At 63.2% G+C, this 26,228-nt stretch overlaps 3 protein-coding genes across 9 annotated transcripts; 2 read left to right on the plus strand and 1 right to left on the minus strand.

Moving 5' to 3' along the window:
* Positions 1-261: 261 nt before the first annotated feature.
* On the plus strand, positions 262-2,193 carry LOC123816130 (protein SCO2 homolog, mitochondrial). Its single transcript, XM_045834896.1, has 3 exons — positions 262-325; positions 1,008-1,079; positions 1,354-2,193. Exons 2-3 carry the CDS (start codon positions 1,066-1,068, stop codon positions 2,165-2,167), a joined length of 828 nt encoding a protein of 275 aa, XP_045690852.1. The 5' UTR covers positions 262-325; positions 1,008-1,065; the 3' UTR covers positions 2,168-2,193.
* Positions 2,194-2,318: 125 nt separating this feature from the next.
* On the minus strand, positions 2,319-13,895 carry NCAPH2 (non-SMC condensin II complex subunit H2). Of its 6 annotated transcripts, none has more exons than XM_045834894.1 (20): positions 13,672-13,895; positions 9,135-9,236; positions 6,975-7,030; positions 6,802-6,883; positions 6,656-6,724; positions 6,451-6,530; positions 6,246-6,373; positions 5,945-6,028; positions 5,406-5,536; positions 4,699-4,770; positions 4,415-4,481; positions 3,934-4,041; positions 3,792-3,845; positions 3,582-3,652; positions 3,413-3,506; positions 3,248-3,319; positions 3,086-3,138; positions 2,902-3,003; positions 2,662-2,811; positions 2,319-2,595 (listed from the first exon to the last, which is right to left on the minus strand). In XM_045834894.1, exons 1-20 carry the CDS (start codon positions 13,777-13,779, stop codon positions 2,455-2,457), a joined length of 1,824 nt encoding a protein of 607 aa, XP_045690850.1. In that variant the 5' UTR covers positions 13,780-13,895; the 3' UTR covers positions 2,319-2,454. The 6 variants fall into 6 exon arrangements, with proteins under 6 accessions (XP_045690850.1, XP_045690848.1, XP_045690849.1 ...); XM_045834892.1 differs by having other exon boundaries at positions 3,086-3,141; XM_045834893.1 differs by having other exon boundaries at positions 3,248-3,322.
* Positions 13,896-14,071: 176 nt separating this feature from the next.
* On the plus strand, positions 14,072-18,765 carry LMF2 (lipase maturation factor 2). 2 transcript variants are annotated; one of them, XM_045834872.1, is made up of 14 exons: positions 14,072-14,214; positions 14,719-14,972; positions 15,126-15,154; positions 15,288-15,505; positions 15,580-15,758; positions 16,204-16,345; positions 16,512-16,637; positions 16,711-16,816; positions 16,894-16,990; positions 17,076-17,258; positions 17,393-17,561; positions 17,681-17,761; positions 17,838-17,934; positions 18,027-18,765. In XM_045834872.1, the coding sequence occupies exons 1-14, from the start codon at positions 14,121-14,123 to the stop codon at positions 18,745-18,747; spliced, it is 2,496 nt and encodes an 831-aa protein (XP_045690828.1). In that variant the 5' UTR covers positions 14,072-14,120; the 3' UTR covers positions 18,748-18,765. The 2 variants fall into 2 exon arrangements, with proteins under 2 accessions (XP_045690828.1, XP_045690829.1); XM_045834873.1 differs by having other exon boundaries at positions 17,650-17,761; positions 18,027-18,476.
* The last annotated feature ends 7,463 nt before the right edge of the window (positions 18,766-26,228 follow it).

Here is a 26,228-nt window from a genome sequence, read left to right on the forward strand (position 1 = left end):
TTTCCGTGCCTGGCAATCAGCTGGGCGGGAGCCGGAGGGCGGGACCCGCCTGTGAGAGGGCAGCTCAGAGCGAGGGGTGGGTCGGTTTGGGGCGGGGCTACACGAAGCCCCACCCAGGCACGTGACTGCGGCGGGCCCTTCCACCGCCCGCATGCTCTGGCCACGGCAATTAGATTGCGCGTGCGCAGCCCGCCGACGCGTGCGCACTGTCGTCGAGCGCGGCGACCCGGCAGATCCTTGGTCCGCTACCGGCCCTGAAAGAGCGGGGCCGCGCGCTCAAGGCTGCGTTCCCGGACTCGAGGGTCCCGACTCCGGACGGCCTGAGGTGCGTGCTCTGGGAAGACCCAGAGTGCAGAGGACGGAGGGGCGGGCGGGCGGGCGCCTGGGGCGTGCTCCGTGCGTGACCGCCGCTGGGCAGACACAGGCGCGTTCCGGGAGGGCGCCCGGGGAGCGTCCGCAGGTGCGTTCGCTTGCCAGGCCCATCTCGTGCCCCGCCTGGAGCCCGTCTCCTGAAGGAGGAAGCGGGCTCAGAGGAGAAGGGGCGTGCCCAAGGTCAGCCGCCCGGGGCCCGAACCGAGAACAGTGGGACGGGGGTGGAGGCCCGGCCCTTAGGGGTCCTCGAGAGGGCCCTCGGCGGCAGCCGAACGGGTGCGGGGCTACTCGGGCCTCTACCTGGACGCTCCGAGGAGTCCCTGGGAAAGGCACGGAGGTCAGCGAAGCAGCGGCGGGGCTCGGGCTGCCATCGGAAACCTGGGAGCGAAGAGGGTGGGTTGTGTGGCCAGTGGAGACCTTGTTTCCCCGCCCGCGTGAGCGCGGGAAAGGAGGGTCAGCCCGGGGGACCCCGAGGGATGGCGCGGCGTGGGCGGGGAGTTAACTGTGGGCAGACTGGGGAGGGGCCCGGAGCCCGTGGCTGAAGTGGTCTCTGAAGTGGGAGGCGGAGGAGCCCGTCTTGGAGGGTTGAAGCCAGACTCACCAGCCCGCTCTGACAGGGGGTTTATTGCAAACAGATACGCGCGCTCAGAAACCGGGGAGGCCGTGCACGTGGGATGCTCTTCGTCAGCTCAGATGCTACAATACAGGTGAGTGTCGGGGTCTGGAGCTGCAAGCGCTGACAGGGGCAGGCCACGGAGGGGCGAGATGCAAAGACTCCCCGCCCGCGGACTGGAGGGACGAGGGACGGGCGTGCACCTGTCGCCGCCCAAGCTGGAGTTTGAGGCTTCAGAGGCGAAGTGGTTTGGAGCTCAGCCGAGCACTGGGTGGCCAGTCCGGGAGGCTGTGAGCCTCGGTGTGGAGCTGTCTCAGGAGTGATGGGAGACGACCCAGAAGGCCAAGACATCTTCGGCTCTTTTCCAGGAGCATCAGGCCCATGCTGCTGCTGGCTCGGACAACCAAGGCTCGACATGGGCTCTCTCAGCTCAAGCCCCCAGCCCTCCCTAGGACCCCTGGAGGTGAGGCCTTCCACGCAAGGTGCCAGCTCTCGTCAAAGCAGGGCCCTGCAGAGGCAGGCGGGGCGGGCAAGCCCCGGGGCCCTGGGCTGCGAACCAGGCTGCTGGTCACGGCCATGCTTGGGGCTGGCCTGGGCGGGGTCTGGCTGGCCCTGAGGACTGAGAAGGAGAAGCTGCGGCAGCAACAGCGGACAGAGGCCCTGCGGCAGGCCGCCGTGGGCCAGGGCGACTTCAGCCTGCTGGACCACCAGGGCCAGGCCCGATGCAAAGCCGACTTCCGGGGCCAGTGGGTGCTGATGTACTTCGGCTTCACTCACTGTCCCGACATCTGCCCCGACGAGCTGGAGAAGCTGGTGCAGGTGGTGCGGCGGCTGGAGGCCGAGCCGGGCCTGCCCCCTGTGCAGCCCGTCTTCGTCACCGTGGACCCTGAGCGGGATGACGTTGCAGCCATGGCCCGCTACGTGCGAGACTTCCACCCGCGGCTGCTGGGCCTGACGGGCTCCGCGGAGCAGGTCGCCCAGGTCAGCCGCAGCTACCGTGTGTACTACAGTGCCGGCCCCAAGGACGAGGACCAGGACTACATTGTGGACCACTCCATCGCCATCTACCTGCTCAGCCCCGATGGCCTCTTCACAGACTACTACGGCCGGAGCAGGTCTGCCGAGCAGATCGCGGACAGCGTGCGGCGCCACATGGCTGCCTTCCGCAGCGTCCTGGGCTGAGCCGGGCCAATAAAGGGTGTGGTGGAGCAGTGTGTGCGCATGAGCTGTGCCAGCGGCCCTTGGAGGCCATGGCACAAGAGGGGCCTGGCTGCTGGCGGGGGCCCCGGAGGTGGGCAGCCGTCTCGTCTTCTCTGCACAGAGCAGGAGCCTCTTTAAGGGGTCGGTGGGATGACAACACTTTATTAGGCTGGGCCAGCCAGGAAGCACGTGTGCAGTGAGCAGGTGTTGCCCAGTGTCCGGGGGGACGGGGCTTCCAGGCCCACCCCCCCGGTCCCAGCACTCCCCACTCAGGGCTGAACCATGGAAGGGGCGGCGTAGGTCTGGAAGCGCTTGTGAGCCCGCTGGTGTGTGAGTAGCCTTAGGGACATGGTGTCCACAGCCGCCTCCAGCCCCGGCTGCTGGGTGATCTCTACTGTGTGGTCATTGGCCTGCAAGGAGAGTGCGTCAGCAGGACCCAGGGACCGCTTCCCTCCCGGCTCCCAAGGGCCACTCACCAGTTGCAGGGAGGCCAGCATGGCACGGCACACCTCGAAGGCAGGCTGGCCGGCCACCAGCTTCGCAAAGGGACACCACTGGTTGAGCTGGCTGAACCTCGAGACCACCTGGTCCCCGTAAGTGTGGATGTCAAAGGGCGCGTGCTGCTCCTTCAAGGGGAAGGCACGGTCCTGAGGCAAAACTGCGGGCAGCAGGGCGGCTCCCACCCCCCCGGCAGCAGCTGGCCCAGCCCCCCTCACCTGCTCCTGCAGCAGGGGCTGGATGCTGGTCTCCCAGTCCCTCACACGCTGGCTCAGCTCCGTCTCCTGGACGAACTTCTGAGACGTCGTGATGAAGAGTTCCTACGGAGGCCCAGGGGCTACAGCCTTTTGTCTGTGGCCGCCCCCCCCTCCCAGCTCCCCACCCGCTCCAGCCAGGGCCTACCACGTTCCTTCGGACCAGCTCCTCGTAGCTCAGGGACGCTGGCGCGGCCTCTGCTTCTGGAAAAGGGACAGTGTGAGCCACGGGCCACACCCACCTCTCCCTCCCCTGTCCTCAACGGGGTCGCTCCCGACCTACTGGCCGGCAGCCCACTCCCAGACCCACCCAGGTCTGCAGCTTCCACAGGCTGTGCCCCCTCAGGCTCATCGGTGTACTCTTCAGGCTCTAGAAAGTCGTCTGCTGGGAGACAGAGCGGCCCCAGCGGGAGGCAGGTCAACCCCGTGCGCGTCCTGAGCTGCCCTGCCCCCACCCCGCTCCCTGTGCACCCACCTGCTTCCCCCAGCTCCTCCAGGGAGTCCTCCAGGCGGTCCTCCTCTGCAGGCCACAGCCCCTCCTCGGCCCTCGGCAGCCACTGCTCGGCCACCTGTGCAGAGACCGTGAGGCCACTGCCGTCTCCCACCCCCAGGGCTGTCTGGGGCCCGCCTCGGCCAGTACTTGCCTCCCGCCTCCGCAGCTTCTGGAGCGTCTCCAGCTGCTCCTTCACGTGTCTCCAGTACAGGACCTCCATGTCTGTGTGCACAGGCCTCGTGAGGGGTTCCGTGTGTGTCCTGACAGCCCACCCAGCACCTGGGGCTTCCCGGGGCGGAGGGGAAGTGGGCACAGCACGGCATCATCAGCCCTCAGAGCCCACTCGGGGCCCCAGCCTCACCTGCAAAGGACGGGCCCTTCCTCCGGGGCCGCCGGCTGTCAGCGTGGTCGGCATCTGCGAGGGAACTGGGTCATCAGCAGCCAGGCAAAGCTCCCCCTGCCCCACCTGTGCCCTCCTGCCCCAGCCCTGCCCGCCCACTCACAGGTGGCCAGGTACCACTGGTGGAAGTCCTGCAGCTTGGTAGCACCCTTCCTCTTGCGCTTCTGCCCTGGTGCCTCCTCCACACAGGGGGGCACAGAGAAGGGCCTACCTGGAGGCAAGGAGACGGTGTCTCAACGCCCAGCTGTGGGCCCCAGGGCTGCTCACGGCCCACAGCAGGCTCCTGGTGGGCACAGGGCACACCCCGCCCACAGCATCTGCGCCCCGGCAGACCAGCCATGGACCCCAGGTGGAAGTGTCCCTCCACCCAATTACCCTTTTTTTTAAAGATTTTAATTCATTTTTAGAGTGGAAGGGAATGAGGGGGAGGGAAACATCAATGTGTGGCTGTCTCTCATGTGCCCCCTACTGGGGACCTGGCCTGAAACCCAGGCATGTGCCCTGACTGGGGATCAGACCGGCGACCCTTTGGTTCACAGGCTGGCACTGAGTCCACTGAGCCACAGCAGCCAGGGCCCAATTACCTTTCTTGAAGGGCTTACAGTCCAGAGAGTTGAAGGGGTCCAGGCTCTGCCAGGGGTCTGGCGTCTCCTAAGCAGAATGCAGGCAGGCTCAGGGAGAGCGGGGACACCCACCTGCCCCCACAGCCCCACACTGAACACAGTGACAGCCAGGGAAGGTCCGGCCACACTCAGTCCAGGACGCCAGTGTGGAGGGCCTCGTGCAGGCAGGAGAAAGGGGGGGTGGTGAGGCCCCAGGCGCACCCTCCCTGCCAGCTGGGTCGGGGGTCCGGGCCCCACCGCCTCACCTTCGGCAGGGACACAGGCTCCAGGGCCTCTCGCCTCTCCCGGAGCTCAAACCTCCTGGGCTGGGCAGTGCCCTGCAAAGAAACAGCCGCGGGGATGCCCCTCCTCTGCTCGGGGGCAAATACCCTGCAGAGACTGTCTTTGGGGGCAAGAATTTCAAACAGCTCAAGGACTAAAAAGTAAACCCTCTAAGAAAAACTTCAGGAAAACACCCAAATCAGTGAACCAGTGGCCACAGGGAAAAACAAAGAACAGAGTAATCTGATGAATGCCCATGCAGCTGCCAGCCAGAATTAACGAGTGAACATCATTTCCTTAGGTGGCAGGTTTGCCTCATGACAGGGAAGATTTCTGAGCTCTGGGGCTACAGCACGCAGCTGTAGCTTCCTCTGGGGCCGAGGGAGGCGGCCAGGGCCTCCAGGGCACGGCCTCCCGTCAGCCCGGCCTCAGAAGAGGCAGCTCCATACCAGCTGCCACTCTGCGCGGGTCAGAGAGCACACCGGGCGCAGGCCCGTGGAGGCAAGCCCACCCCCGAGGAGCAGCAACTGCTCTGCCGGGGATGGGGGGGGACGTGGAAGGGGAAGGGCCGGGGGAGCACGACCCGGGAGCACGACCCCAGGGCCGCCCTCCCAGGTGAAGCGTGCCTGCTGCAGACCTAGGGCTGCCCAGCAGACGGCTCAGGCTTTGCAGGCCTCAGTGTGGGTCCCACCTGCTGCGGGCTCCTGGGCTCCTGGGGCTCCAGGGGGACCTCAGGGGTCATGGCCTCAGGGAGCTCTGCTGCCCCCTCTGCATCCTCATCCTCACCCCCGCCTCCGGGCATCGGGCCTTCCGGAGAGGTGCCTGGGCAGGGGAGCGAGAGGCCTGTCAGCCCAGAGGAGCCCGAAGACCAGGCAGCAGGTGGGGGCTGCCCCGTCTCAGCCCCATTCGGGGACCCAGAGAACAGGGCGAGGCGTTTGACACTCTCCTCGCCGTGCCGCTGTGGTGTTGGGCCCATTTTTTCTTAGCTAGTTTCCCTTCTAAATGCTGCCATATGTGTCTGCCCACAGAGGCGGCCTGGGGACGGGCAGACGGCAGACAGGACAGCAGGTACACGGGGCAAGGCCTGGCCGGGCGCACGGGCCAGCTCCAAGGCATCACCGCCCCCACACCCCCCCAGCACAGGTGGAGGGGCAGGCAGGCTGGGTCTGCTGAGCACAGAGCCACGTCCCCACCCCCACCTGCAGGTCCACCAGGGTGACCTCTTCTCACCTGGCTCCTGAGGTCTGCTGGGCACAGCAGCCGGACTCTTGTTCACGGAGATTTCCATTGGCTGCTCCTCAGCACCCCCAGCCTCTGGGAGAGACGGGGGTTGGACGGGTCAGCCCAGGCGCTCCTGCAGAACGCCCCTCCCAGGCCCTGAGGGGCCAGAGCTGGGGAGGGGAGCAGGGCCCTGGACTCAGCCACACGTAGGCCAAGACAGGGGACAGGGCCAAGCAGCCAGCTCCAGCAGGCCAGTCCACGCGGGGCAGGGGACAGGGTCCAGAGCCCAGGCCCACACCCAGGCCCTCACCCTTCCTCGGCGGCAGGGTCTCCCTGGGGGACAGGCCCTCCGGCTCCAGCACGAAGGCTCCTCCGGGGTGAGGGGTGCATGTGTTCATCCTGAAATCCTTGCGGCTGGCCAGGACCTCCCCCTGACAGCTGTGCAGGCAGAAACACGGCCGCTGCAGAGACCCCCCGGTGGTGCCCCGCCACCCCACACCAGGCCAGGCCCGAACCTGTACAGGGGGTTGTTGTTCTTCTCCGTCTCGTCCAGGGCGACCAGGGCCATGGGCAGGAGGGGGACGATGACAACCTCCTGCACAGGGGCCGAGAGAGAGTTGAGCCCTGGGTCCCATGGGCTCCGGGTGGGCAACACACATGCCACACCACCCAGCACACCCTCCCAGGCCCCCCCGGCCCCACCCCGGGCGGGGCACTCACGGTGGGGGCCTGCTCGTGCCTGAGGTCCACATTAGCTCGGGTGTCGGGCAGGTCGTCCAGCGACAGGAACTGGGGGGACACAGCGGGCTGAGCAGTGGCACCACCAGCACGCAGCAGGCAGCCGCCCTGCGCCCAGAAGACCTCACCTCGTCCTCCACCGGCTGGGCAGCCCTGGAGCTGGCATCCCTGCCGGCCCCGTCTTCCCGCACCAGCAGCTGCCTGGCCCGCCTGGGAGAGAACTGATGAGTGGGCGTGTGGAGACTGGGGGGGGGGGGGGGGCACGCAGGCTCCTCCTCCGGGCCCCGCCTCCAGGACTCACCTCTTGCCAGAGATGAAGTCCAGGGCCTGGTAGACCAGCGAGTAGAGGTACTCCACCTGGAGGCCGGGAGCAGGAGGTGAGGACGCAGGAAGGAGCCCACCCTCGGCGCCCCAGGGTCCTCCCTGGGACTTTCCGACCCGAACGTCCGAGCAGAGAAGCCCGCTGGCCCCTCCACAACCTCCAGCACAAGTCCTGCCCCTGCGGCCACCAAAGTGCTTCTCTGGTTGAACACGGTCTCTCCCAGCACCCAGGCCCTCCTCTGCCCCACACGCGACACAGCAGCAGGGGAGCGGGGGGCCCCTGGAGGCCGCACACCCGCCACACGCCTTGTGCAGCCCACGCACCAGCCTGCGTGCGGCCTGCACAGTCCCACCCTGCAACCCTCGCTGGCTCCTCCCCCTCCCTGGCTTCACCCCACCTCCAGGAGCCTCCGGCCCCCGGGGGCCCCACCAGCAGGGTGCGTACACGTGCGGCCTCTGGGCCATGTCCCCCAGGGGACAGCACGGGAGAGCACACACGGCCCGCTCTGCTCAGCCTGCCCTTCCTCTCACACACGGGGCACCAGGCACCGGGGTGAGCAAGAGACACGCTGGGGCCGTGCTGCGTCTCAGCCTGCCTGAATCAGGGGCCACTGCTGCTCTCCGTTTGTAAGAGGATGAACCCCGGGCACCTCGCCCTCCCAGAGCACGCCCCCTCCCTGCTGCTCTGCCCCCGCAGGCCTGCGCCTCCCAGACTGTTAGGGTCCCCAGGAGCCTTGCAGCCAGTGGGGCAGTGGGCAGCGGAGCTCGCCCGGCTCAGCCCCTGAATCCCCGGACCGTCTCCAAGCATCTGCCCGTCTGCCCGCCTGGCACTTCACCTCAGCTCTGTGCCCTCAGGGCCAGCTGCAGACAGTCTGATTCAGGACAAACACAGGGTACAGGAATTCGATTTAAGGGGATTATCTGGGACAAAGACCAATGAAACCTTTGACGGTCTGAACAGCCCGAGGTGCCCAGAGGCTCGCCCACCACTGCCCTGTGCCTGCTCAGCTGCAGTCCCGTCCCTGTCCCTTCTCTGTCGGCTCTGGGCCCGGCGCCAGGCCCCCCAGAGTCCCTGCGCCCAACTTCTCTGGACCAGGATTCACGTCTCCCTGCAGCCCCCACTTCCCCAGCTGCCCTTCCGCGGTGTGGCTCCGTGGTTTGCAATCCTGCTGTCGCTGAGGGTGTCTTAAGAAATCCCGAGGCCTGTGCTCCCTCTTGGGGGCACACGGGTGCCTGCCCCCCGCCCTGCGCGTCCCCTTTGCCCCCCCCTCCCCAGCTCCAGGGCCCTTCTTCTGCGTCTGTGATTGGTTTCCTGAGCCCGTTTCTTCTACAGTTCACTTCTCCTACCACTGTGACTCTCTGAATGAACTTTCTCTTAGTTAGAAAAAAAATACGGATGCCAACACCACCCCCCACCCCACCCCAGTTCCGATTTCATCACTCCGGGGAGGGGCCAGCCACTGGGAACCGTCTGGACTGCAGCCTGGGCTCAGAGCCCCGGCTTCGGTTGCGGCCCAGGCTCCCTCCTCCCCTTTCCAGCGCACTGTCTGAAGCCGGGTCCACGCTGACTCTGGGCCCTTTCTCGCGCCTCCGGGCTCCCCCGCGCCAGGGGTCTGGCCTCCTCTCCCAAGCCCCAGGGCCCTCCTAACTGCAGGCCTCCGCTGACACGCGGGGATATTTAGCATATGCGTCCAGTTCACTGGGCTGAACATTTTTGGTCCCGGAAACTCTCCCCTGCTCTAACTCCCTGCCGGGGGGACACTGTCTCTATTGCCTCTCTCTGGCTTCTCCTCTTGAGGGTGCCCCCCACCACTGGTTTCCCCTCAGTGTCCCTCCTTCCTGCTCTTCCTCTTGCTCTGCAACAGGCTCTCAGGCTGGGGACCAGGCACTGTGGGCTGGGTAATCCTTCGCAGCACGGGGCTCTCCTGCACGTTGGCGGATGCACAGAGGCAGGCACTGCGACTTTAAATATAAGCCACTTGTTCAGCGCTAAAAGGCGGCGAGGACGGGAGAAAGGAGACGGGAGGGGTTGACAAGGCAGGTCAGAGACAGGGTGAGCCTGCCACCTGCTCCAGCAGCACAGAGGACCTGGGCCCTGCTCGACACCGAACCCCCCAGACCAGGGTCAGGGGACACCCACCTTCTTGCTGTAGACACAGGCAGAGCCCTGGATCAGCAGCGCGGCCTCCACGAAGTTCATTGTGGTTTTGCCCTCGTCAAAGGAAATGCAGATCTGGTCCAGCTGCAAGACACGGCCGGCTCAGCAGGGAGCCGAGCGCGCAGGGATCTGCCCAGGGCCGCCCACCTGCCAGCCGCCTCCCCCAGCACCGCAGGCCAGTGCGGTCTCCGGTCTCCAGTCTCCGTGAGCAGCCCCCCAACGGGCGGGTCTGGCTCTGCCTGGGGTTCACCACTTGCCCGTTGTTCTGGGGGGGGTCTGTGTGCTGTCCCCCACCCCTGTAACCTCCGAGCCTGGTGTTTGGAAGAGGGAGACCCCAAGTGCACCAACCACAAATGGCCTGCGGTGTGCGCCAGCTCCCTGCCGCGGGTGCTCGGTGCAGCGCCCCTGCGAGTTGGACTCGGAGGGACCGGCAGGAAGGTCCCGCACCCCGAGAGGCGGGGGGCCTCAGGGGCAGGGAAGACAGAGACAAAATGTGGGGGTCTCCGCGCTCTGAGTGGAAAACTCAGGAAACACTGCTGAGTGAGTTCTCCCCCTTCCTGTGACCCCTGAACCCCAGCGCCCATCACCTCTTCAGTGCCAGCGGCCCCTGACCCAAGGCCCACGGCTCCCAAAGCCGTGGAGACCAGCGCCCTTCCCGAAGCAGCAGGGCGAGTCCGCAGCTGCAGTCCAGGTGTCTCTGAGACGCCCACGCATCCTGTCTGCTCCCCACCCTTCCCTCGGGACATTCCCTGTGCCCGGCCCTCAGCCAGCAGGGCCTGGGCGCCCTCTCGTGTCTGTCAAACTCTCTGCCCGGGGCCCCACGGGTGGAGCTCCTGCAGTCTCGCTCGGGCTCCCTGCCACTCCGTAGGCTGGTCTGGCCCAGCCTGAGCTCCCCTCCCTCCGTGCACAGTCAGCACTCGGGGTAATTCCAGCCGGCAGCTTGGCGCCTGATGCTGGTGCCCAATGAATGTTTGATGAACGGGCGATGATGACGCCAGAGCTAAGCCTGAAGACGGACCCGGTGCCTTTCGTGGTCCCCGTCCCTCGATGAAGGGACTGGCTTTTCGGGAGGAGCAACCACCGCACAAAGGCTGTTTGCTGGCAGGGCTCAGCTGTTTAGGAGAAGGAGTATCATGCAAACACGTCCGAAGGGTAGGGCGAGCTGAGCAAGCCATTAGGCCCCAGGGTGGCGCCCAGAAGGGGCAGTCTGGGTGGACTCCACCAGGGCGCGACCTCTACTGGTCTCTGAAGGACAGGGAGTCAGTGGGCCAGGGAGGGAGAGGAGACAGGAGCAGGAGAGCCAGAAAGTCCGAGCAAATGGACACAGGCCTGAGAGAAGGGAGCAGGCAGAGGGGGCAGCCAGGCCCCCCAGACCCTGGGCGGCAGGGGTGGCGGCCCTTCTCTTCAGTGACACTCTCGTCCCGGCTGGTCCCCTACTCCCAGGACCTCACATTCCACTCTCCTTCCGACGGCTCCCAAATGCATGCTCCCAGGCTGCACCTGCCATCGACGCCCAAACCTGTATGTCCAACCGCCTTCTTCAAGTACCAGTGGGATGGCTTACCCGAGGCTCACACCGAGTCAGGACCCCCTGAACCCTAGTGGTCCCCTACCCACCCCACGGCCCGGAAGTCGGGGTCCTAGCTCCCCCGCCGAAGCCCGTGCAGCCCTGCCCAGCTCCCTGCCCACGCTGACCTGTGCACAGAGACCACCGCTGCTCCAGCCCTCCACTTCCCTCCGGCCCACTCTCCACACAGCAGCCAGCGCTTGTCTCCACACCTAAGTGGGACTGCATCACGGTACTCCATCCTAATGGCTCTCGGCCACTCTTAGGAAGAAACCCAAAGTCCCAAGTGGAGCCTCCCACGCTGAGCAGCCCCCTCTCCACGGCCCATGTCCCTTGCAAGCTGCACGGCAGCCACCCGGCCCCCTCCTGGCCCTCACGGAACTGGTGCTGCCCCACCTCAGAACCCTGGACACACTCTCGGAGCCTGGGTCTTTCTTCAGCTCACTGCGACCGGACAGCTCCTTTCACCCCGGCCTGAGTGAGGTCCCCAGTCACACCCTCAGGGGACCCCCAACCTCCCTCCGAACCCCTCGTCAGTCTGTGGCTGCGCAAACACACCCACAGTGGGGAGGCGGTGGGCCCCACTCTGCCGCCCACTAGCTGGGACTCCGTGCGTGTCGCTCGCCCTCTCTGCAGAACTGATACCCGTGCCAGCAGGCCTCCTGGGAGGACTACGTGAGCCCACACGTACAGAGCACACGCAACAGGGCTGAGCAGGAGCCCGTGCGGAACGCATGATGTTTATCATAGCTCCAGGGTTTGCTGCCTTGGGATCCAGGCATCTCCCACAAGAGGGAAGCCAGGACCGCTGTCCGCTCGCCACTCTTCTCCAAAGGGTTAACAGGACTTTAGCAAACAGGAGGCACTCAGCAAGGAGTAAATCAACGGATGAGAGAATTTAGCAACAGAGTAATAGCTGCTTTTTGGAAAAGAACATTCTGGTAGCTGTGCGGACAAGAAAGGAGAAGACAGACAGCACCTGAGTTGTGGGGTGGGGTGGGCGGAGAAGGTCTGGGAGAGCAGACACAGGAGGCAGGAAGTAGATCCACCGGGCACCCAAGGGCCCTGCTCGGGGCCTGCACCCGCAACAGCCAGCCCGGCACCGCCCTCGGCACTGTCTCGGCAGAGTGTGTCCAGCCGGAGGCCTGTCGCCACATCGGGCGTTCGTCTAACAAACGTTCGTTCTGCACCTACTAAGTGCTGGACGTTGTGTTAAGCAAAAGGAAGAGAGCATAACTATGGTCCCTGCCCTTGAAGAATTTACATTCTGGGGTGAAAATAGACCCTAAATAACTCAACAGCTTGTGATAAACATTCTGAAGTACGTAACACACGGTGACAAAGAAAACTACTTTAGATAGAACAGTCAGCTCACACTGAAACAGAGACATAAAGGATAAGCAGCAATGACGTGCAGAAAAACAACCGGGTGAGGACTACACTCCAGCAGGGACGGAAAATACACTCTCAGCCAAGAAGGAGTTTGGGTCTTGCAGGCTGGCTGGCTCGAAATACCGGGTGAAGGGCCCCAGTGAAGGCTGAGACGGGAAGCAGGACCGGATTCAGAGCACAGAGCTTGGATTTCACTCTGAGAGCAATGGAAGCCTTGCCGGGGGGTCTAGGCAGGGCCGTGCTGCAGCCTGGTGTGACTCTGTAAGAGTCACACTTGCTGCCGGATGGAGCATGAATTGGATGGGGCCAAACAGTGACAGGGAGCCCAGGAGGAAGGTTTTAGGTGAACCTGAGTCAGATGGTGGCCGGGACCGTAAGCCAGGGAGAACACACAGATGTGAGTGACTTCACGGGTGGACAAGCTGTGGCATGTAGGGTTTCACCAGAACGGCTCTGAGCGTTCACCTCTGGTTGAATAGTGGTGCCATTTACCAAGGTCAGGAAAACTGGGATTTCCACAGAAAAATAAAGAGCTGCACGTTGCGTCTGTGAAATCTGAGATGCCTTGTGACATCTAAGTAAATGTCAAGTATGCAGCTGGCTACACAACATAGACTCAGAGGAAATATGCAGGATGGAGATGTAAGCCTGGGAGCTGGCCTCACACAGGTGACCTTTGCAATCGTGGAAACAGATGAGCTCACTGAAGGGACATGAGTAAGGAGATGGCCCGGGACCCACCCGAGGAGCTGCACACTGCGAGGTTGACAGGAAAGAAAAAGTAGGCAATGCAATCAGACGAAAATCAGAACCCAAAACCTGTTTTGAAGAGGAGGGAGTGGTGGGGCCTGGCAACGTCTCTCCGTGGGTTACAGTGTCATTCCCATATGCCAAGGCTGCAGGTTTGCTCCCCGGTCAGGGCGCATGCGGGAATCAACCAATGAATGCATGAATAAGTGGGACAAACCGCTGTCTCTTTCTCTCGCTCCCTCCCTAAAATCCATCAACGAAAAAGGAGGGAGTGGTCAACCCAACAAATGCTGCTGAACTGAATCAGAGGACACTAATTCTAGTGTCCCCCGGAGTTGATAGGATGGAGGGCATTACTGATCAAAACGAGAGCAGACCCGAGCTTAAAAATCAAAGCGAAGCGCGGAAACAGAGCAGGCAGCTCCTCACTATGTTGCGCACCTTACACTGATACTGCATGCCAGTTACAGTCAAACTTAAGTAAAAGAAAAAAACCCCCACATCGTCACCCAGCTCTCTCAAACACCCAAACGTGCACATAAGTTCTATCCCATTACATTAAAGAAAACGGCGGTCATCACCTACTAAATCGATTTCATGGTTCGCTAATGGGTGGCGCGCGACCTGCAATGACAGCTCCAGGCTAGGCGACCAAGGGATGGTGCGCGGAGGTAGTGACGGTGCCGGGAGCCGCAGGACGAGTGCGGCCAGAGCGCCCGATGTACAGCCCCGGAGGCGGCGGGAGGCCCAGCAGCCCAGGCCCGGCGCCCCGCCCGCCAGCCCCGCGCCACTGCCCCGGGCCGCCCTCACCTCCTCCAGATACTCGCCCAGCTGGGCCGCCACGTCCACCTCCCAGTTCTTGGTGAGGTCGCGGATGGGCTGCAGGAGGTGGGCGAAGCGCGCCTCCACGTCCTCCATGTCCGGGAGGGGCCGGGGCGGCCCGGGGACCGCGGAGCCGGTTTCGAGGGGGGCCAGTGTCCTCAGCCCGCCACTAGTTCTGGCGCCATTTTGCTGTTCCCGCCCAGGAAAGTACGCAGCGCGCGGCGCCGCGCGCACACCTATGACGTCCGCGGCGAAGTCGAACCCGGGCGCCGCGCGGCCGGCGCGCCGGGGGCGGGGCAGGCGTGGGGGCGGGGCAGGCGTGGGGGCGGGGCGAGGGCTGGTGGGGGCGGGCCCGGGTGGGCGGGGCGTGCCGTTGCGCCGGCGGGGCGTGGTCGGGCGGGCAAGCCGGCTCTCGTCCAGCGGGCCGCGTAGCGGACATGGCGGGCTCCCGGCTCCCGCGGCAGCTCTTCCTCCAGGGCGTGGCCGCCGTGTTCTTGTTCGCCTTCGCGTCCCTCTACACACAGATCCCGGGTGAGGGCGCCGAGCGCGGACCCCCCCAACCCGCGCCCGTGCCCTCTGATCTCCCCGGTGGCACTCCGCTGTCCTGGGGCGGGAGTGAGGTCCAGGCCTTGCCGCGTGGGGCGGGGGCTGCGGTTCGTGTCCCGCGGGCCGCAGAGTTTGGGGGTAGGAGGGCTTGCAGTGTTCCGTTCCCACAGGGCTCGGGCTCTGACCTGGCGAGGCACAGAGCCAGAGGCACGTGGGCCCATATCTGGCGGGGCAGGTAGCAGACTGGGCTGTGCCAAGCCGGAGATCCTGGCCTGGGGAGTCCGGGGTGGGGCGGAAGCTGACCCGGGGGCAGGGGCAGTCCTCAGGTGCTGACCTGTTGGGGTTCGAGACTGCCCGTCCTGACCTAGGCTGGGGGGGAAGGGCTGCAGGTCTTGACCTGAGGAGGCGGATGTGCAGGCCAGGATGGTGGGGGGAGTCGGGCCTCCCAGGGCAGGGTCCGGGACCTGGGCCTTATGTCCCCTTCCACAGGCCTGTATGGCACCGAGGGCATCCTGCCTGCACGGAGGACACTGCGGCCTCAGGGCAAGGGGCCCTGGCAGCAGCTGTGGGAGACCCCGACGCTGCTGTGGGAGGCACCTAGACTCGGGCTGGACACAGCACAGGGCTTGGAGCTGCTGAGCCTGCTGGGCGCCCTGCTGGCCCTGGGTGCCCTGCTGCTGCCCCAGCTTCGCCACCTCCTCGTCTACCTGCTGCTCTGGGCTGCCTACCTGTCTGTCTGCCAGGCAAGTGGGGGCTGCCTGCTGTCCCCCCACCACCACTGCAAACCTTGTCACCAGCTCACTTCAGCCCCGTCCACCCTCCACCCCACCCGTCTCTGCCTGGCCTGCCTCCCCGGACACACACCCCCTGCTCCCTGACAACCCCTCTCTCTGCAGGTGGGCCAGGTGTTCCTTTATTTCCAGTGGTGAGTGACTTTTGGGGGAGGGGCTTCAGGAGGCTGGGGGTGGGGCAGGATGTGTTTGCCTTTCCCTCGGGGGGACCCTCTGGGGGAGCCGCCTTGATGGGGGGGCCCTTTGTGCTCTTCCTTCTCCCCTTAGGGACTCCCTGCTGCTGGAGACTGGCTTCCTGGCTGTGCTGGTGGCCCCCCTGTGGCAACCCCCCCACCATAAGCAGCTCCCCCAGGGTGGGCTGGCCGGGGCCTTGCCCCATGAAGCCCTCCCCTTCTGGCTCGTGCGCTGGCTGCTGTTTCGCCTCATGTTCGCCTCGGGTGTGGTCAAGCTGACCAGCCGTTGCCCCGCGTGGTGGGGGCTCACTGGTGAGGGTCCCAGCCTGCCCACGGGGCAATCCTGGGGGCTCTGCCCAGCCCTGACCGCCCACCGTCACCTACAGCCCTCACCTACCACTACGAGACGCAGTGCCTGCCCACGCCTGCCGCCTGGTTCGCCCACCACCTGCCCGTCTGGCTGCACAAGCTCAGCGTGGTGGCCACCTTCCTCATCGAGATCGCCGTGCCCGCTCTGTTCTTCGCCCCCGTGCGCCGCCTGCGCCTGGCTGCCTTCTACTCCCAGGTGGGTGGGGCGTCGGCCATCCGGAGACAGGCAGGGTGTGGCCTCCTTCCACACAGCTCCGTGGTCCCACTGGGAACAGGTTAGCTGCTGCTGACAGTCAGAAGGCCTTGCAGGCAGGGGGCCTAGGTAGCTCAAGGTGTGCAGGTGTGCCTCGGGGGCAGGGCACAGCCCTGCTGGAGGGCATCAGGCTCCAGTAAGCAGGGCAGGGGGCGTGAGGACCTTGGTCTTTCTCAGGGTGGCGCGGAGGAGCCGTGGGGAGTATGAGTAGAAGGTAGAGGAGTGGGGACAGGATGAAGGCATAGACATGCTGAAGAAGGGGCAGGTGCCTGTAAGAAAGATCTACGCGGGGGGCGGGGGGGTGCGCCGCGGGCTGTGGGCCGTGGCCAGGATCTGAAGGATCAGGCGGGGGGTGCGGCCTGAGCTCTGAGCACAGATGCTCGCCCAGGTCCTGCTACAAGTCCTGATCATCGTCACCGGCAACTACAACTTCTTCAACCTGCTCACCCTGGTGCTCACCACTGCCCTTCTGGATGACCAGCACCTGGCTGCCAGGTCTGGCAACAGCCACCGCAGAAAGACACCTGCCTGTGAGTGTCCCCTGTCTGGACAGCCAGCCCTCCTCCCCCGAACGGCCAGCAGGGTGTCTGTCTCCTTCCCCCAGCAGCCCCCACTGGCCTCTCCCCTGGCTCCCCAGCCCCCTGGCTTCCCCCCTCCACCCCGTTCCCAGCTGACCATGACTCTCTCGCCCTGCAGCCCGGCCCAAGGCCCTGCTGGCCCTGCTGCTGGAACTGACCGTCTATGGGTTGCTGGCCTATGGCACCGTGCACTACTTTGGCCTGGAGGTCGACTGGGAGCACCACGCCATCCGCTCCAGAACCAGTGAGTGCCAGCTGGGTGCCAGGGTGCAGGGGCTGGGCTGGACCGCCCCCCCTCACACCCCTCCCTTGCACAGCCTTCACCTTCCACCAGTTCTCCCAGTGGCTGAAGACGGTGACCCTGCCCACCATGTGGCTGGGGGGTGCCTCCCTCGCCTGGGAACTGCTGGCCGCCCTCTGGAGGTACACGCGGGGCTGGGGTAGGGGTGCTGGGCTGGTGTGCAGAGCAGGGCTGACCGTGCTCGGCTCCCGCCCCTCAGGTGGACCCAGGTGCGAGGGTGGCTGCGGAAGCTCTGGGCTGCAGTCCAGCTGTCCATCTTTGGCTCCGCCACCGTGGCCATGTTCCTGGTCAGCCTGGTGGGTAGCGCTTCACAGAGGACAGGGAGAGGGGGTTGGGAAGGGGCCGGAAGAGCACACTGAGTCTCTGCCCCTTTGCCTCCAGGTGCCGTACTCCTATGTGGAGCCCTCCACCCACGGGCGCCTCTGGACAGAGGCCCACCGCCTGTTTGGCGCCGTGGAGCACCTGCAGCTGGCCAACTCCTATGGCCTCTTCCGACGGATGACCGGTCTGGGTGGGCGGCCTGAGGTGGTGCTGGAGGGCAGCTACGACGGGCACCACTGGACAGTAAGCGCTCCAGGAGCCCTGCTTGGGGCCCTTGGGGGGCTCCTCGGGTGGGGAACCCAGTGGAGTGGGGTTGGGGGAGAAGGGGGAAACCCGGGCCCAGCTGCCCTCGTGAGCCCAGATCGGCCCCGGTGCAGGAGATCGAGTTCATGTACAAGCCTGGGAACGTGAGCTGGCCGCCCCCGCTCGTGGCACCCCACCAGCCACGCCTTGACTGGCAGATGTGGTTTGCCGCCCTGGGCCCACACACGCACAGCCCGTGGTTCACCAGCCTGGTGCTCTGCCTGCTGCAGGGCAAGGAGCCAGGTGAGGCCCTCGGAGGGGCCGGGGCTTTTGGCTTGTGGGCTTGTGGGCGGTGCTGAGGGAGCCACCCGCTGACCCCCCTCCCCCGCAGTGATCCGCCTCATCCAGCACAACGTGGCCAGGTACCCCTTCCACAAGCAGCCGCCCACCTACGTGCGGGCCCAGCGTTACAAGTACTGGTTCTCACAGCCTGGGGAGCAGGGGTAAGGCTGGGGCGCCCTCGGGGCTGGGGGCCGGGACCTCGCTGGGCACCCCCTAAACCGCGGTGTCCTACTGCAGCCGGTGGTGGCGACGCCAGTGGGTGGAGGAATTCTTCCCACCTGTGTCCCTGGGGGACCCGACGCTGGACACGCTGCTCAGGCAGTTCGGCCTCCAGGTACAAAGGCGCTGGCCAGGCTGGGCGAGGTGGCAGGGCTGACCTCCACCCACAACTCGACCCCCCTGACTCGCCTCAACCCTGCCCCACAGGACAAGAGCCCGCCCCGGGCCCGCAGCTCTGGCAACCCCCTCGCCCGGGCCCTCCTCTGGGTGCGGGAGCAGCTCTCCCCGCTGGAGGCCCCTGCTCTGCTCTGGGGACTCATCCTCGCCGTGGGGGCCGTCAGGGTCGTGCAGGCCCTGCTGGGACCCCGTCCCTCCCGGTCCTCCCCTCCCCCCAGGGAGGAGAAGCACAGGCCGGCCCCCAAGAAGGACCCGGGGGCTGCCACCGAGCAGGCCGCTCCAGCCCCCAGCAACTGCAACAGCAGCTCCCAGACCACCCGGCGGAAAAAGTAGCCGCACTCTGTCGGCCGCGTGTGCAGAGAGGGTGGGGTCCCTGGCACACCTCCAGCCTTCTGGAGCAGCGTGCAGCCCGGCCACCGAGCCTGGGCCAGCTGTCCAGGCAGATGCGGGCTGGGGTGTCGCCCTCGGGGGCAGGCTCTGTCCACTCTGCTGCTTCCAGGGCCCACGTGTCCCCGGTGCCAACCACGTCCCTCCCCAGCGCACCTTCCGGCCTGGACAGCGGCCCCAGAGGCGGCTCTGTGACCAGCTCAAGGCCCTTCCCAGGATGTGGTCGTCAGGACTGTGGGTGTTCGGGTCTGCGGGGGCCCAGATCTGGTGCCATGACCCCGGCACCTGCTGGGGAAAGAAGAGACAGCCTTGGCACGCCGTCTCCACACGCGCCCGCCCCGTCACTCGGTCCGTGAGCCAATAAAGGCTTCTCTGTGCCTGACGTGTGGTTTCTTCCCGCCGGGGAGCCTGGGGACGGTGTTGTGTTGTCCGCCTGTCGCCGACCTGGCTTCCTGGGTGCCTCTGCTCTCCCGCCCTCGGTGTTCCCCTCTCTAAAGTGGGCACGAGGGCCCGGCCCCGCCCGAGCCCCTGAGCCTCAGGCCGGCACGGCCTGGTGGCTGGCTTGTCAGGTCCACACATCAAGGCTTCCGGGCCAGTCCCAGAACGTGGGACCCGGAGCCACCCGAGAGCCAGAGAACTCACCAGAACTCGGCCCCTGCCGTCTTTCCTGCTTCAGCCTCCGCATCTCGGGGAAGAATGTCGGAGTGCTGGACGTTGCCTGGGCCGGGAGTGGAGGGGAGCTGGGGAGGTGGCGAGAGCAGCACGGGGGGCAGGTCGGGGGAGCACGGAGCACCGCTAGGCAAGGGAAGGCCTGAGGCTGAAAGGCGGCCCGAGGAGCGGGGGAGGTTAGGGTTAGGGTTAGCAGCGGGTGGGGACAGGGAGGGACAGGAGCTGGGGCCCTGGGTCCAGGCGGAAGAGGGCACTGTCCAGGCTTCCTTTTGGGGTCAGTCAGGCTGCTGACCTCCGTGGGCACTTAGCTCAGCACCCGCTCTGCCCCCCGTGCCTGCCCGCGGAGCCCCAGGCGGGCTCCTTGCCATGTCACTGGCCCCTCTGACCAACCCAGGCAGACGGAGCTACATGTCCAGCCTGTGCCCACAGCCACTCGTGACTCCAGGGGGCCTGCGACCGGAGCTTGCAGGTGGCTTCAAAGTGCTCTGACACCTGGAGTAAGTGATCTGTAAGCTGACTTTTGGGTTAGGACAACAATACACCCCAAATTCAAAATGTTGGGTTTTTCTGAGGCTTTTAAAGTCAGTTGATGAATTTCTCTTGAGAGGTGGTGGTTTGTTCTCTGAGACAGCTCTCTTGAGATACAATTCACACGCCACGCCACGTAACTCGCCCGCTCCGAGTGCACCAGTCAGCAGCCCTCACAGACTCCCGGAGTGGTGCGTCTGTCACCGCGGCCAAGTGTAAACCCTTTCCGCCACCTCCAGAAGAAACCCCGCTCGCCTCCGCGGGCATCTCGCAACCCTGCCCACACCTCGCCCTCGCCACCCACTGCTGTGGCTTCTGTCTCCGTAGAGGTGCCTATCCGGGACACCCGACGTGAACAGGACTGCACAGTCGCGCTCTCACATCTGGCTTCTCTCACGGAGCACGGGGTTTTTGAGGCACGTTCAGGCGGCCCCGCCTACCGGAGCTTTGCTCCGTTCCGTGGCTGGTGACATCGCTCTGCGTGTGCGCACCCCGCCTGGCTTGTGCAGTTATGCACCGGGGCATCTGGGTGTCCCGGCTTCGGCGGTCCCAGAAACCTTTGCTGTGGGCGTGGGTGTGCAGTTTGGGTCGGCGGCTGGGAGTGGAATTACAGGACCCGCAGCAACTCTGGGTTTGCTTTTTGGGGAGTCACCAAACAGTTCTGCACACAGGGAACCCCTCTTACGTTTCCTCAGGCAGTGTTTGCACTTTCTTCACAACCGATTTTCCCTTTTTTTGTGACAGCCATCCTTCCGGGTGTGAAACAGTATCTCGTGGTTGTTTGGATTTGCTTTTGCCCGAAGACGAATGGTGCTGAGCATCTTCTCACATGCTTGCTGGCCACTTGTGTGTCTTTGAAGAAATGTCTATTCAAGTCCCCTGCCCATTTTTAATTGATTCTTTTTTGTTGTTGTTGTTGAGTTGTAGTTTTTTATATATTCTGGATATCAATCCTGTATCAGCCCTGGCTGGTGAGGCTCAGTGGGCTGAGCACCAGCCTGCAAACCAAGGAGTCACAGGTTCGATTCCCAGTCAGGGCACATGCTTGGGTTCTGGGCCAGGTCCCCAGTAGGGGGCGCATGAGAGGCAAACACACACATGTTTCTCTCCCTGTCTTTCTCCCTCCCTTCTCTTATGTCTAAAAAGAAATAAAATCTTTAAAATAAATTAAATTTTAAATGCCTAAAATATATTAACTGCTTTGCAAATTTCATTTTAACTTATATTTTAAGTGTCCAGTTATCTGACCTAACACAATCTTTTCAAGCCTTGAAAAGACGTAAATGCATAAACGTATTGCTGTAGTGAGCCAACAATTATCTTGCATGTCCCTGTGCCATGAGTAAACCAAGACTGACCAGGAGCAAAACCTTGCCACAGCAGGGCCTCCTGAGGTCACATTGTGTCTGGGCACAGCACTGTGTCCAGCCGGCTCCCTGGTTCAAATTCGGTGGCCAGTGCGGTGGCCAGGTTGGAACACAGGCCCCGGGAGCTGCCAGGGTGGCACCAAGTTTCCCCCCTTTTTAGTTTCCAAAGGGAAAAGCAGAAGGAGGCGCAGCCCTGCAGCCCGCCCAGACTCGTGAGAGGATGGATCCCCACCACAGGAGTTTAGATACTGAGGGATCTGGCGTGGTTCCCACCCCTTGGGGTGCCCAGGACCCTGGAGAATCCATCTTTCTGATTTATACTCCCTTACCGTCTGCCCCCTGAAACTTCACTAACACGAGAAGGCCACTGAACACCCCCCACAAAAGCCCTCACTCATGCGGAGGTGGGGAGACACCCACATCACCTCCAGGTCTGGATGGACACCCACCCCTTTGAGCTCAGCACAAACTGTCTCAAAATTCTGTATTTCACACGTTGAACTGTGAAGCTGGCCCACCAAGAAAGATACTGAAAATTCATTAGTGTCTGAAAGACAGGAGCTGAGGCCACGCTCGTTCCTGCAACAGCCACCGGCTGGGCGCCCTCCCTGCGCGCGGGGCGGAGGAGTCTGAGCCAAGGCCAGTGTGGGCAGGAGCCACCGGCTTCCACTGGCTCTGGCCACTGGATTTGGTGGTCCTTGCGGCATCTGGGGATCTCCCAGATCCTGTCCCGCGGCCCCTCGCCAGCCTTGCAGCCCGTACCCGCAGCCCCTCCCAGAGGAAGCCGGCACCGGGCCCGCCTCCCCACCCGCCCCGCCTCTCGGCCGCTGGCGGAGGCGCTCGGAACAGCCACGTGGCTGGCCGCCTGGCTCCAGCAAAGAGCTGCTGCGTGTCCTGGAGGAAGCCCTGCTTCCCTGGGAACCACATTCCACGACGCAGCCTCACCGAGAGGCACCGCGTCCCCGGAGCAGGCAGCAACAGTTTCACTGGGGGCGCTGCGGGCGGGAGTGAGACGCACTTCCCTGATGGCTCCCGGGCGCTGCACTGAGGGCTCGGCACTGTACTTGCAGCGTCCTGACAGCAAGGGTGCTGTCGCCAAGCTGGCACCATGGCTGAGTCTTCAGCTGGCCAGCCACCTTTCATCAGGCCGTTGACTTGGGGCTTATAGGTCGTTCGCTGGGAAGAAGGCCGTTGGGCAGGCTACCTGGGCGATGGGCGTCCCCTGCATCAGTGGGAGGAAGCACAGGGGACAGGGACAGCAGGTCCAAATACACACAGAGGGGTGTTAATGTCCAGTCCCTACCCACGGTGCTGGCCGGCTGCTCCCCGTGGGAGGGGTGCACACTGTGGGCTCTGGGGTGGCCATGCCGGGGGACCCCTGGCTTGGGTGATCAATGCCCACGTGACCTCCTCCTCTGCCCTCGTGGACCCGCTGGACCGAGGTCAGCAGCCAGCAGGAAGGAGTTGACGGGCACCCGTGGACTCAGTCATCTGGCCCGGATGCCTTCACCATCCTAAAAACTATGCAGGACCGTTTTATTTAAACATAAAAATAAATTAATAACATGCCTCAGTAATAGCAAATGTTTGAACGAAAATGAACTGCATTTCCCAAAAGACTGTGAGAAGAGTGGCACAGATGTGCCCTTTTGCAACGTAATATTTAATGCCTGACTTCTGGTCCGTCTGTCCCAATGTCTTTCTGATCGAAGCACACGAAGAAAACCTGGCCTCCCCCAGACGTGGCTGGAAAAGGGGAGAGTGTTTTAGAAGCTTGGGATCATCGCAGACTCTCTCACACCGCATCAAGGCTCTAAGTAGCACTTTCCTAGGGACTCACTGCAATTTGGGATTTGAAACCACACCAGTGAGCCTTTTTTAAAAAGATGTTTTAAAATTTATTTTTAGACAGAGGGGAAGGGAGGAAGAAAGAGAGGGAAACATCAGTGTGTGGTTGCCTCTCTCACGCCCCCTGCTGGGGACTTGGCCCAGCCCAGCCTTGTGCGCTGACTGGGAGTCCAATGGGTGACACCTGGGTTCTCCGGCCGGCGCTCAGTCCACTGAGCCAGCACAGCCAGGGCGACCAGAGAGGTTTCTGGTCTCACGCAGATCCACTGGTGCATCTTGCATGATTTTGAACATCATATACTGGTCACTTGAAAAATATTAGTTCATTAAATTATGCAGATCTTCCACATGTCGACCCGTCCCATTGCACAGCCTTAAAAAAATCGCACATTTACTAATACAGTCAGAGGCGCGCTGATCTCATCAAAAAACCTTTAAGGATGAGGAAGCCGTCACGTTCACGGGAGTGGACACAGCTGCTGGTCTCAGTCCACGGATAGTAACGCTACCAGCCAGAAACGCCCGGTGGCACTCAGCTGGGCCAAAGTCAGGTCCCCCAGCATCTTCCCTTCCCAGCCAGGGTCACTGCCGAGGGGACCCTTTGGTGGTTAGGCTTGTGAGGCGCCCTTCACCAATAACTCTGGGGTGAGAAGGGGAGAGTTTTTACTTCCAGGCCCTGCGGGTATACAAGGCATGCCAAGGGGTGCACATGAGGTTCGGGAGCCTCCAGGGGGCCAGGTGCTCCTTTCATGGGTGTTGAGGCGGGTCCTAGGGTTCTGTGGGCTCACCCTTTGGTGAATTTAAAGCATAAGACAGATATCTAGACTGCAGGAAGAGAGAAAAAAGACAAGTAGCTGAGATGGTCAGTTATCAAAATCAAACATCTCTTGCAGCAAAGGAAGTCGGGTTGGGGCGAGTTAGCCCTGCTTTTTTTCGAGTCCCGTGGCTGTCGTCTGTTCCTTCCAGAACCTTCTTGGAAGTCCCGCCTCTTTGAAATGGAGGCTGCTGCCAGCAGAGTCTAAGCCAGGCACTTGCATTAACAAGAGCCAACTATCGGAGCTTGCATTACACACAGGTTTTCCCAAATTCTCAAGTTTGCTTAAAAGCTAAAGGTTATCATTGGCAACAAATGCTGTCATTGTTTCCCTGGAAGTGAGAGGCTCACTTTGTTACTGGTTTTGTTTTTGTTTTTGTTTTTGTTTTTGTTTTAATAGCCGTGGCTGGTGTGGCTCAGTGGCTTAAGAGCCCACTGGGAAACCAAACGGTCGCCAGTTGAGTCCCTGTGAAGGCACACGCCTGAGTTGCAGGCCAGGCCCCCAGCAGGGGACGTGCGAGAGGCAACCAGACGTCGATGCTTCCATCCCTCTCTCCCTCCCTTCCCCTCTCTCTAAAAATAAATAAATACAATCTTTAAAAGACAATGCCTGCAACTGACCAAGACTGAATGACTGTAATTTGTCTGTCGGTATTTCCAAGTAAAACTGACAGGTTGAGCTGGAAACTCAACCACCTAAGTGATTTTTTAATATTTTATTTACTTTCAGAGAGGGAAAGGCACCTGGCCCACAACCCAGGCGGGGCCCTGACTGCGAACCGAACCAGCGAGCCTCTGGTTCGCAGGCGGGCGCTGCACCCACGGAGCCGCACCAGACGGGGCTCTGGGGCCGCCCGTACCTTCCGAAGCAGTCCCCACTTCCTCTACGGCTGGCGTACAGCCCGCAGCGCCTGGCCCTTGTTGACCTTAGGCAAAAAGATAGATATTTCTTCGGCAAAATGGGTTTATTCCGGGAAAACAAAGAATTGCAATTCCGGGAGGCAGCCAACCTCAAGGCAAACCACGGGCGAGTCCGTAGTCCAAAGCAGAGGAACGTTCTTTTGCAGAGGGAAGGGGGGCGGTCCGAGGGGCTGCTGTGAGCGGAGGGAGCGTTGGAGGAAACGTGGGGCTGGAAGTGTCGCGGCTCCTCATTGGCTGAGTGGTTGCCGGGCAGGAGAGCCTCCTGCTTCCTGCGGGGGAGGCAGAGCAAGCGAGGGGGCGGCGTGAGAAGAGGAGGTTTCTGTTTGTTAATCCTCACACCTCCAGCAGCTTCTTCCATCCAGAGTGGCGAAGGCTGTTATTAGCTGCTCCTGCAGGGCGTGGCCGCCGGAGTTCCAGTCCCAGCCGCGTTCCCAACTTCCGGCCCGCAGCGGGCCTGCAGACGAACTCTAGACTCCTCGAAGTCTGCCGCTTGCAACCCACTTTCTCAGGGCAAAATGGCTCATTCAAAGAGAAACATTACTGATGAGAAAGGTCGCTGCACGGCCTGAGCCCCGGAGGTGGAAACGGGTGGAAACCGGGGTTAGGTCGGAGAGCTGGAGGCGGGGCGCTGGCAGGAAGGAGCCAGGGCGGTGGGATGGCAGCTGTCCCAATGCCCTGTGCCCCCCATGAGGCCTGGCAGCTCCCTGGGTGGGCAGGAATGTGGAGCTGTAGCCTCCACTGCCCTCCCCTCAACCTGGGCCTTCCTGGAGGGGGCCGGTTAGGGTCTGCCAGGGGCACAGAGAGGCTCTGGGGGCTGGGGGCTGGGGGCAGGGGCAAAGGTGGCCGCTCCTGCTCTGCACAGGGAGCCCCCCCAGGGGTGGCATGGGGATGGCAACTTTGGACCCAGGGGACAGCTCGCCAAGCACCCCCACCCCAACCCTGGGACTCTTGCTAATCCTCCTCTGGCCTTCTGTCAGACCTGCCTCTTCCCTGATTCGGGGAAGGCAGAGGCCTGTCCACTCCACGGCCCCATTGCCCAGGTCCGGTCCAGGCTCGGATCTCTCCTGCCTGCCTCTCCAACACCCCACACGTGCCAGGGAGCAGCTCCTGGGGGGGATCCCCTTGCCGCCCTGCACCTGCCCTGTGGGATCTCACAGGCAGGGAGGGGGCCGTGGGGGACAGCCACAGACTCTTGGAGAGGCTGCCCAGTGACAGTGGGGGGAGCCCAGGGCAGGCAGGAGTTTTCTGAAAGGAAGCACATGAACGCAGAAGAGCTTTGGCAAAGTCTCTGAAAAGCACCTGAGCCCTTTCTCTCCTGACGCCAGCACGCAGCAGCTCTGGGGAACCCGTGGAGGCCAGCGTGGGCTTCGGGCAGGACTGGAGGACGTGGTCTCACAGCAGCCTGAGCAGGGCGGAGGGGGTCGGGGGCGGGCAGTGGGTAACACCGCCTGCTGTGGCCTCAAGGAGGGGTCAGAGTGGAGGTGGGTGTTCAAGAGGTGCCAGAGTCTCCAGCCCCACCTGTGCACTTGAAATGCCACTTCCCACTCAGAGAAGCCAGGGGTCCTTGGGGAGAGATCCCAGGTCTGGGGGGCAGCCTCTGTGTGAGCTGGTAAATGGCCCCCAAGACTCATCCACATCAAACCCTGGGGAACTTGGGAGTGTGACTTATTTGGAAAAAGCATCTTGCAAATATGATTA

This window comes from Phyllostomus hastatus, unplaced genomic scaffold, assembly GCF_019186645.2.
Source record: "Phyllostomus hastatus isolate PE091 unplaced genomic scaffold, TTU_PhHast_1.1 phas_contig_198, whole genome shotgun sequence".
Classification (NCBI taxonomy): Eukaryota; Metazoa; Chordata; class Mammalia; order Chiroptera; family Phyllostomidae; genus Phyllostomus; species Phyllostomus hastatus.